Source organism: Zalophus californianus, chromosome 2, assembly GCF_009762305.2.
Source record: "Zalophus californianus isolate mZalCal1 chromosome 2, mZalCal1.pri.v2, whole genome shotgun sequence".
In the NCBI taxonomy this organism is placed as follows: Eukaryota; Metazoa; Chordata; class Mammalia; order Carnivora; family Otariidae; genus Zalophus; species Zalophus californianus.
The window spans coordinates 42,547,458-42,558,611 of record NC_045596.1 but is presented as its reverse complement, the minus strand read 5'-3'; the positions used below and the strand labels follow the sequence as shown (position 1 = coordinate 42,558,611).

Genomic DNA, 11,154 nt, shown 5'->3' with positions numbered 1-11,154 from the left:
AGAATGTCAGTTTTGCTTCAGGGCATGACTACAGTGGGCTTTCTTATTAAAAAAAAAATAGCATCATTGGCTTCATATACTGGACTATATTTAAGAGGATGATAAGACACAAGGCTTGAATTTGGACATGTTTTGAAAATTCCTGTATTAAAGTGGGCAAAAATATTTGCAGTGTTTCTGTTGGGCTCCCTAAATTAGGAAAGTACAGACTCTGGTTCTTATCAAGACTCAAAAAACTGACAAAAAGCGAGATTCAATTATTAGACAAACAGGCCCACACGCACTATAAATTCTCTATTCCAACCAGTGTTTTTATTTTTAGTTGTTTTGATTCGAGATTACTTTGGGTGACTAAGTGCTCCACTGGACACGCCGAGCTCCATTCTCTGAGTCGGGGTCAACGCCTCCGGGCCTCAGAGACATCCCTCGCGGCACCGCAACCCACTTCGTAGAGGGCGGGACCTCGCCGGCGGGAGCGCGCTCCCAAGGCGTCGGCCGCGGCTGGGGTAGGGGGGCCGGAGGAAGGAAGCTAGGCGCCCTGTGAGCGCGCGAGGCCTCACGTGCGCGCTCCCGCCCGCCAGCCTGCGCACACCGGCGCCCACGCACCCGCCTGCACTCCTCCCGGGAAGTCTCGCGATGTCGTAGCCGGCTGCTCCCGCTGCGGGTGGCTCTGGCTGTTGCTGTGGTTGCCTGAGTTGCTGCTGCGGCGGCGACGGCGGCGGCGGCGGCGGTGGAGGTGTCGGCCCTTGGGCGGATGTTGACATTGTGTTGTTGTTATTGCTGATGATAATGGCGGCGGCGGCGACGGCCGGGACCCCATCGCCTCTGTAGCCCGAGCCGAGGCAGCCAGATCGATCTCCGCGGCCTCTGAGCCGCGGCAGCGACTCCCCTCAGCCTCAGCCTCCGCCTCCTCGCCAGCCCTTATCCCGGCTCCAGCCCCTGGAGTCAGGCCCCCTTGGGCAGGGGGCCTTGGAGGCTCAGGATGGCGGATTTCGACGAGATCTATGAGGAGGAGGAGGACGAAGAGCGGGCCCTGGAGGAGCAGCTGCTCAAGTACTCACCGGACCCCGTGGTGGTCCGCGGCTCCGGTCACGTCACCGTGTAAGGCCCGGAGGAGGGGAGGGCGAGGACGGGAAGGTGCAGGGCTGGGGTGGGCCCCCCTTCCCTTCCCCCTCCCCCCGTACTCCTGGGGAGCCCTCTATCCCCGGTGTCCGTCTTGTGTCGAGGCCTTCGGGAAGAGTAGGCGACCAGGAAGTGAGAACTTGCTTTAATTTGTTTCGGTCTCTGAAGTGGGGACAGACACACTGCCCTTCCTCCCCCGAACCCCCCCCAACCCCATACCCCCTTTAGCCGGCCCTTTAGGCCTGGGCGATGTGACGGATCCCAGGAGGGAAGGTTTTTCTTCAGGGTCTGCCCTTTGGGCCACCCCTTCAGCTTCGGGGTGGAAGTACACATATTTATGAGGTGCCTCCCCCTTGTTTTCTTACGCAGTTACCCTGTGATTCTCTCTCCTCGTCTGTGCCTTTGAGCCTATTGACATATGGCTCTGTGGCCAGACCTGGGCCATATGAGACCCCAGTGACATTTAGCATTGAGTGGTTCTCTGTCGTGCCTGTGCCTTTCACACACACTCAGAGGTCTTCCCAGTTTCTTGCAGAGTCAATTTCTGCGAAAGTAATGGAGGTGCCTGTAATTGTATATGATAAAAATGTATAGATGAAGCTACATTTGAGATATGCGGAACAATGTATGTTTACGAATTTTTTAAAAAAGAAATCTACGTGATGGACACACACTGCTCAGGTTACTGAGGGCTCTTTGTAATCTAAGTCTCCTCTGGACATGAACTCTGGGATGGTTTCTTCATTTGATAAGGGTTCCTGTAAATCTGATTTGCAACATTTAAAAGTCCGATATTCAGACAATGAGGAATGAGAGCTTTGTAAAGAGTCATGACTAATAAAGGAATGTGAAGACTTGAACCAAATAATGAGCTGTCCGGAAGCAGGAAGTTTTGTAATGTTTCTCTGAGAAGTCCAGAGCTTTGTACAACTTGGAGTATTTATATTATTCATTTTAGATCTGTTCAAATCCTAAATCAAACTTCCATGCTTGTCAGGTATCTCCACACTTCACCTTTTTAGTAAAATAAAAGGGCCAGCAAGTCTGAGACTGTCTGGAACAGTTTCCATTATACTTTTGATGTAGGGTGAGTGGGATGTGCAGTGAATAACTTTTAGAGAAATGGTAAGACTTCTCCTATGAGATTGTCAGCAAAATCCTTGCATTTCTCACTACGTGTTATGACCAGCCATATTGTTGTTTGGGTATGCTTATGTAATGCTTTGATTTCTTTAGCACCTGTTCGTTTATGTTCAGGTGACTTATAGGGTAAAAACACTGCATAATCACTGTCACAGCGCCATGGGAAGACGGGATTTATCACCACAATAGCAGTTACTTAGTGTTTTAACTGTCATCTCCAGCAGAATTAAGAGATATCATGGATATTAAATCTCTCTTTAACATATATCACAGAACTTTTTTAGTCTCATAGCCTGCCATGTAATTTTTTAGTTTCACTCTTAGGACCTTTTTACCTTGTTTTAAACCTGAGGAGTATACGGATGCTTAAAGAAGGGATTTTTCAATCTCTTTCATGCTGTCTCGCTGGCTTTCCTCCTACTTTCCTCTTGTCAAAGAAAAACTGGCAAAGTTTTATTTAAAAAGATGCTAGTATAGTTGTAATGTTTCTTCTGTTTAAGGAAAAGAAAAAATAAGCACTTTGTTGGGTAAATAGAATATAGAATAGATGAAGTGCTCAGAACCAAATAGGTGATTAGTAAATTTGATTGTAGTTCGGTACTTTAGAGAGGTTTACAGGGTGGGGAAGAATTATTAGTGGTTTTCAGTCTTACTGCCCTTTAGAATTACCTGGAGAGATTAAAAAAAAAACAAACAAAAGATGGTGCCTTCTCCCCAGGCCAGGTCAGTTGAACGCCAGGTATCTGAGTGAGGGCCCCAGGCAAGGATTTTTTTTTTTTTTTAAGCAAGTCCCACAGGTGACTCTAATGTGTAGCCAGGGATGAAAACCACTATTCCAGAGTATGAGGAGGAATTATGTGCCGTCAGTAAGCAGTATGCCTGTCTACATTGGGAGTTAATTCTGTGATCTCTCTCAATCACTTTACCTCTCTTCCCCATTACCTTGGTTCTAGGCTCTGGGTTCAAATCTACCCTCTGCCACTTGGGTAGATTATTTATGCCTCTTCAGTTAAGACAGGGATCATTATAGTTCTTAACTTCTAAGATTATTAAGGATGAAATTATACAATATATGCCAAGAATTCATCACATTGTGATACTGTGCTCAATAAATATTAACCTTCATTAATTATCCTCTACACTTTAACAGTGCTCCACTTTGAGAAACATAAGCATAAAGCACAGTACTAAGAAATCAGAACTGCCATTTTCAGACCTAACAGTGATTGACTTTAGTCCTATTTTTCCATTTCTAAACAATTTATATATTTAAATTGCTATGTGAAGTACTTTGATGAAAATTAGTAAGAATCTTTATTGAAAACCTAAACCTGTTTTGTGGTGACATAATAAGTAGAGTAATTATGGAACTTTTTTTAACATGACTCTGTCATGCATAATTCACAGGCATGCTATGCCAATTGGTAGCCCAGTTAGTGCCTGTAAAGGTTTTTGAAATTGGTGCTTATGGGTTACTTTAACTGTTGAGTATGTTCTGTTTTTCTTACCTCTAAATATAAATGGGAAGAACTAGTAAAACAGTTATGGTAAAACTGCCACTGCTCCCACCCCACCTGTTTAAAACTAAGGAACTCTTTAGAGGAGTCTTCCCTTACTGGTTTGGAAGTAAATGATATTGCAAACTGAATCATTTGTAAACCAGATCAATCTGAAAAGATAATAGATTCATCCATTTATGTTTTTCATAGATTTCACTTTTGAGTAGACCTTTATACTTTATAGTTGAATATTTTTGCTCTTTTTTCCCTCCCTACTTCAATGTATTATATTATATTATTACTCTTACTTTAGAAATCACTGTATTCTCATATGACATGATTTGATATGTCATTATGGTGATGTGGGAAAGTAAGTTACTTTCCATTTTCTACACAAGAAGGTCAGTTTGGGGGCATTATCAGATTTTGGGGATATAGGATATGAAATAATAATTTGTCTAAACAAAGTCTGCTTTAATGTGGTTTGTAATACAGATATACTCATTTTAGTTATTTATTTTTTAAAGTAGGCTCACGCCAAGTGTGGAGCCTAACATGGGGTGTGAGTCTATGACCCTGAGATCTAGAGTTGGACGCTTAACCGACTGAGCTACCCAGGCGCCTTGCAAATATTTTTATATGGAGTGCAAATCAGACTTATACTTTGTACTTCCATCATGATCAGTATTCTTTTTTGACGTCCTTCTGGATGATTTTAATAATTTTCTTCATTGTTAGATTTGCATGTAGCAGTATGGAACAACGTGGCAATTCCAATAGGGAGATATACAGAAGCATATTTTGAGGAAAAGTGGTACTTGAAGGAAGAGGGAAATAAGTTCCTTAATATTTATATATGTGTAATTTAAAAGACTTGAGTTCACACTTCAATTAAGTTTGTGTGTGTGTGTGAGAGAGAGAGAGAGAGAGAGGTGGGGAAGGGAGAGAGTGTCTTCTCATTATGTATGTAATGAAGATGAGGGGAAAAGTGATTAACTTATTAGGTGGTGTAGGCCAGGTTGGTTAATATTTTAAAATTATGAAGTTTTTTACCTCTCAGTAAATTTTGCAACATATAGTGATCATTGTTGAAGACAGATTTTTCATGATGATGATAGTGCTAAAGGATGTTGACCTAAAAATTCGAATTTAAATCTAGTTTTTAGGCCAGTATTCCCTAGCTGATCTATCACTATAACTGACATTATTTACTTCTGTATCACTTCGTGCCCTTCTATATCACGATCACACTTGGGGCTTTCCTAGGGCATAATCTTTGACTTCTAACTTAAGCCCTGTCATAGAGCCAGGTTATTTTGCTAAGGTTTGTTTCTAATAATGTTATTCTCTTTTAATTTCACTAAATTATTGTATCTTCATGTACTCTCTTCTGAGGTATAATCTTCCTACCATCTCCACAAATAATTCCTCATCCTTCAGCACCAGTTTTTACCAATGGCTGTGGAACTCACTCTCTTTGCTTGTCTTCATCTCAGGTATGCTGTGGAAAATTGAAAGATTTAGAAATGTGGCTTAAAATGAAAAAACTTGGAAACTACTTTGGGGCACAATAAGATCTTTGCATAGGAGATATCACAAGAACACCTTGACCTTTCAAATGGTAGATTTAATAAAAAATGGTCTATCTTGAAATGTATCAGTATTTTAAGACTGCTATCAGATGCTGTACTTGGCAACAGGAGATCTGAACATGATTTGCCGGAATAACAGAATCATTTTGATTAAACAGTTTTTTTAACTTTACTGTTTTCACCTCCTTTCCCCACCCAGCATGATATATAAGGCATATTCCATTTTTAAAGATTAAAGTTTTTGTTTTGAGATTTTTGAAGACCTTATTTTGATGTTTCTCTATAAAGCTGCAAAGTTTTTTGAGGGCAGGAATTATATTTACTGGTCTTTTTTCTGCACTATTTAATACAGTGTCTGGAATATTATAAGTCCTAAAATGTTCTCTAAATAAATGAGGTAATTGCATACATCTTTGGATCTTGTCAGAGTTGCCAACGGAGTAACTGTTTTTCTCCCTTCCTGAACCTCCTACTGAGGTAAACAATATTTTACAATAGAACTCTTATAAAATAATAGAAGATAAACGGCTTCTCTTTTTTTTAAACAAAATTAGATAATTACGGGGAGATTATAAAATTAAGACATTTTTTCCCCCAGAGATTTTTCTTATTCCTTATCGTTTGAAAGGAAATTAGTTTGATTTAGAATAAAGCATTGTTGAACATATCTTTTGAGAATACAAAGAAAAAAAATGCTAACTAATTGGACCAACTACTAAAACTTCTCGGTAAACTTTCTTGAAGAAATGAGGAATGTGGTAGTAAACTGAAGTTTCCAAAATTTTACTGTATTTGAGTTTGAAATTTACATGGTGTTTCAGTCCAAACAGTTCAGTGTTGGATTTCTGCCTGTTAACAGATGTAAAATTGACTAGTGCTTAAAATTTTATGTGACTAGCTAAGTGGAATATAGGGACTAAATGGTGAAAAATAAGTTATATGAAATTATTTATGATGGTAATTACTCAAATACTATGATTCTAAATAACATTACTCTGAATAATAGTATTTCTTTAAAGAATAGCATTTTTACTTTAAGAGCCGCTCTTGAACTCAAACTTGAGTTTATATTCCTGATAGGTTAAAGTCTCAGGATATTGGACCAACTGTACTCAGAAGGGGACCTTTTATGTCTCTATAGTATCTGTGTCTGGTTTTGCTTTCTAATCTATAAAGCTACTTAAGATTTTATTCTCAATAAAATTAGACTTTAAGTATAACATGTAGCAACAGATACTTTTTAGTGTCCTTTGTTATCTTCTGTGTAAGATTTTTTGTGACTTTTCATAATTTGTTTCAGAATCCATTTTTAAGATCAGATCTTAAAGCAGACTTTTAGTGTTCAGGTAGTCTAGCTTAAATCCCAATGCAAGATTTCTTAAACTTGCCCAATTATCAGAATCACTAAGAGCATTTTAAAAGATACACATTTTAGCTTCTTAGCTCTGACATCCCCAGTCAGAATCTTTAAGAAGAGTTTAGGAATTTTTATTTTTAATAAGAGCTTAGGCGATTCTCATATCATATTAGACACATTTAGAAGCAGTTGATGGTATGTGGAAAGAGTATGGTCTTTGCTGTTAAGCAGATTAGTTTTAATTCTCAGATATTTCCTAACTGTAACCTAACTGTAACCTTTAACCTTTCTGAGCTTTAGTTTTCTCATCTGCAAAAGGGATAATGTCTACCTCAGAGATTAGGTGTGGGAGTCAAAAATAATTTAATGTCATGGACCCACAGTAGACATTAAGCAAATTATTACTTATTACCTATTTTGGTGTTTATCCCTTCATGCACATTTTTTGGCTAATCTTTACCATTTTCTTGGAAATCCATCTAAAAGTTAACGTTTGCTTTCCTCCTTTTAAACAAGACCCTGAGCATAAATCAGAATTATTCGATTGAGTTGAAACATTTAATCAAAAGCAGATACTATCAGGTTGGTACCCAGTGATATTCTTAGGGGTCATTGAGGTATTTTGGGGTTTGACGATCTTCTCTAATTGGCACTTCCTTTTAAATTCACATGTGTGGGCTTTTCCTTTCTGTTTTACCTTTTTCTGTCTATCTAATGGATGAACTGTAGGTTGGGAATGAGACAAGCAACATTATCAGAACTATGAATAAAGTAAGAGAAGTTGGTTCTGAGTGCTGGATTTAGATGCTTGAATTTTAATACTTGGATTTTAGGATACTTGTTTTCTGAGAGAATTTTTTTGCTTAATCCTTCCTTATCAGCTGTCTTAATTGAGGTTTCCTGGTAAGTAATATAACAAGTGTTTATTAAATTTTATGGTAGGTATTATTTGAGACACTAGGTACATAGTTAGGAATAAAACAAACCTAGTTACCCTGTCCTCACAGAGCTTATAGTTAAGAGACAGATTATGTTTGAGCAAATTGCTTCGAGGGAGCCCAGTAGAGTGCTGTGACTGAAAATAATGTGATTAGGGAGAAGCTCTCTGAGGAGTAACATTTAGGAACGATGAAAGGGTTCTGTGAAGAGCATCCCAGGTGTGGAGAACAGCAAAATTAAGTCTGGCTGGCCTGAGAAACTGAAAGGTTACTTATATGCTGTGGCCAGAATATAGTGAGTAAAGGGGAGGGTGCCTTGACATGAGGATGGTGAGCTCAGTGGGGGCAGGAAAGGATTGTAGAGGAATTAGAGTGAAACTGGGGAGAATAGTTAGGAGGCTATTGAATGGTCTAGATGAGACAAGATCATGGTGATGGTCTTTAGATAAAAGAGATGTTTTGAGTTCTGTCTCTAAGTCATCAAATTTCACGAGGTCTAGAAAGCCAGCAGTGGCTGCATGTGCCGTCTCTTTCCCCATTTCCATCTCATTCTCATTCCCATCTCATGTTTTGTTTTATAGTTTTTGCTTTGGCTTTGTATGGAGTCAGGTGAGAGAACTGTGGCTGCCCTTACTGTTGTCTGGGACTGTCTTGATGACATACCTGCATTTCCTGTTCTGCTACCACAGGGCAGTTAGCACGCAAGGGAACAGCGTGTGCCGGAAGGAGAAAGGGGCTTTCCCACAAGATCAGAGATTTTGAAGTGAGGAACTTTGTAAAGTCTTACCCTTTAGATACAAGATGTGTGGTGTTTGACAATGATCTGTTTATTAGATTTGAGGAAAGGACTGTGCTTTTTAAGTCTTTCCACTGAAAACTAAATTGAATACACAAGGGCTGAAATTTTCTCGCAAAGGCCTAGACAAATGATTTTTCTCCTTAAGCTCTTCTCCATTCTGCCATCTATGTAGGATCTTATCATCTAAGTAGACCTAAACTTATTTAGGTTAGAGTTGGTTGGACTTTGGGGTAACCTACCTTTGGTTTGTTTTTTTGTTTTTTGATTTTTTTTTTTTGATTGTGTATGTGTATATGCTTCCTGCAAGAGCTCCTTTTTTAATTCTCTTTGATCTTGTGTTGTAGTTATAGTGGAGTCCTTGGTTAGTCTAGTAAAGGAATTCCTGTGTACCCAGCCTTCTTTTTCTACCCTTTCTAAATTATTGTAAATGTCACTTGAAACTGATATTTTTGGTAGTTTATATTATAATCCAGTTCAACCGTGTATTATTTCTTAAATGAACGTAATTTATCATTATTGTGTTGCTCATAAGATTTATGTAAGTGTGAAGAATATTCTAACGTATGTATAAATTAGATAGAGTTAGATTAGTTGAATTTGTATATCATCAGAGGTTACTACCATGAAGTTTAATCAGGATAGATTTATATAACTTCCATTGTTTAACAACATACATAATCATCTGTAAATAGTTGAAGATGTAATCTTAATAATTGAGTAAAATTCTAATGCTAGAATATTATAGAATTATATAGTGATGAGGCTTATGATAGAGTGAATTAATAAATGATTTAAGTAATTAAATCTTCGATTTCATTAGTTTATTAATAAGATTATATTTTCACAGAGGTGGATGAACCCATATATTCAGAATTTGGTCACACAGGTAAAATTTTTAGATGTGTTCTGAGATTCATATATAATGTCTCCAACTCCAGGGGTTCTGTATCTTCTGGGTAAACACAGTACACTTTCAGTTCTAGCCCTTCTTCCTTCAGCCACATCGATATTCAGATGTATATTGAGGCAGCCAGATGAATTTAAAGCATGGCTTTTATGAATTAATATCTATTAATTTCTTCTATAGTTGACTTCATCCCCCCAAATAGTGAAAAAGCTGATTCCATTGAGCTCAGAGTTCAACATTAGGAAATAAGTGCTATCTTCACTTGTCTTCGGCAGAGCTGATGTTTTCAGTTTGAATCTGAAATATCTAGTTCATGTTTATAGGTCTTGTCACATCTATAGGAAGATAAAATCCTGTGAGTCTAGATTTGTACAGGTTGAGTGTCTCAGGATCCAAAATATTCAAAACTGATTTCATAATCTTTTCCCCAAATCAGTTTCAACTGCAGCCTTTTTATTCTCAGTTAATGGCTGATCTGGCATCCTATTTGCTTAGACTAAAAACATCTTTGACACGTCCTTAAGGTCTCTCTCTTTCACTGCATCCGGGGTGTCAAGAAATCATCCATTGGGGACACCTGGGTGACACAGTTGGTCCAAGTGTCTGCCTTCAGCTCAGGTCATGATCCCAGGGCCCTGGGATTGAGTCCCGTGTCAGGCTCCTTGCCCAGCAGGAAGCCTGCCTCTCTCTCTGCCTGCCACTCCCCCTGCTTGTGCACTCTCTCTCTCTCTGACAAATAAATAAATAAAATCTTAAAAAAAAATCATCCATTGGCTCTGTTTTAAAATGTATCCAAGATTTGACCACTTTTTATCATCTCCATTATTGGTGTGAGTTGTCATCATCTCTCTTCTGCTGTACACTTAATTTTCCTTTTCCCTTCTTCCTTTGCCTCTCAACCTTTACAGTACTTCTTAGTACATCTCCCATAGTGATCCTTTTAAAACATAAATCAGATCCTGTCTCTTTTTTGTATCAAGCCTCCCCAAAGCTGCCCATCCTCAGAGTTCAGGTCCCTTTTAGTGGCCTACACGACCCTATGTGATCTGACCCATTGTTACTTTTCTGACTTCTTTTCTACTATTCTTTCCTTTTTTTTCTTAAACAATTTTATTTATTTTAGAGAGAGAGTGTGTGAGAGAGAGAGCAAGCAGGGGAAGGGAGAGGCAGAAGGAGATTGAGAGAGAGAAATTCAAGCAGGCTCCACACTGAGCGGGTAGCCTGAGGTGGGACTGGATCCCAGGACCCCCTGAGATCATAACCTGAGGGGAAATCAAGTCAGATGCTCAACTGACTGAGCCACCCAGGCTCCCCTCTACTATTCTTTGATTTGTTTACCCCACTCTAGTCAACACTGTTCTCCTTTCTATTCTCTAGGCACGCTCCTGGCTTAGGGCTTTCACACTGGTCGATTCGATTCCACTTTCTGGTGTATTCCCTCTAGATACCCAAATGGCCAGTTCATTCGCCTTCAGATCTTTCACACTTATTTTCTTTTTTCTTTTCACAGTTGTCTTCTTAATGACCCTCCCATTGAAAATTAAAACTCATTCATGTCCCCCTTACTCTAAGTCTTTTTTATAATTGCTTTCTCAGAAAGTTGAGATGAGGCATACTTGAAAAAGAAGACAAACTTTTGACAACCTTCTCTTAAAAGGAGAAAAACGAAGACTTTTTGACAAGAATAAAGCTTTAAACTTTCTTCCTATTTTACAGCAGCTGTCCCACCTGTAAATAGTGAATTCAGAAAGCCTTGCTAATTTTTTTTTTAATTTAAATTTAAAAACTTTGGTATAC

General features: G+C 39.0%; 1 protein-coding gene across 2 annotated transcripts in view; it reads left to right on the top strand.

The window, feature by feature from the left end:
* Positions 1–400: 400 nt before the first annotated feature.
* CHIC2 (cysteine rich hydrophobic domain 2) overlaps positions 401–11,154 on the top strand; it is a 72,173-nt gene continuing 61,419 nt past the window's right edge. The window contains exon 1 of one of the 2 annotated variants that reach the window (XM_027600035.2): positions 401–1,101. In XM_027600035.2, coding sequence (XP_027455836.1) covers positions 983–1,101 — 119 coding nt within the window. In that variant the 5' untranslated portion in view covers positions 401–982. The remainder of the gene's footprint in view (positions 1,102–11,154) is intronic. The other variant, XM_027600034.2, reaches the window with a different exon arrangement.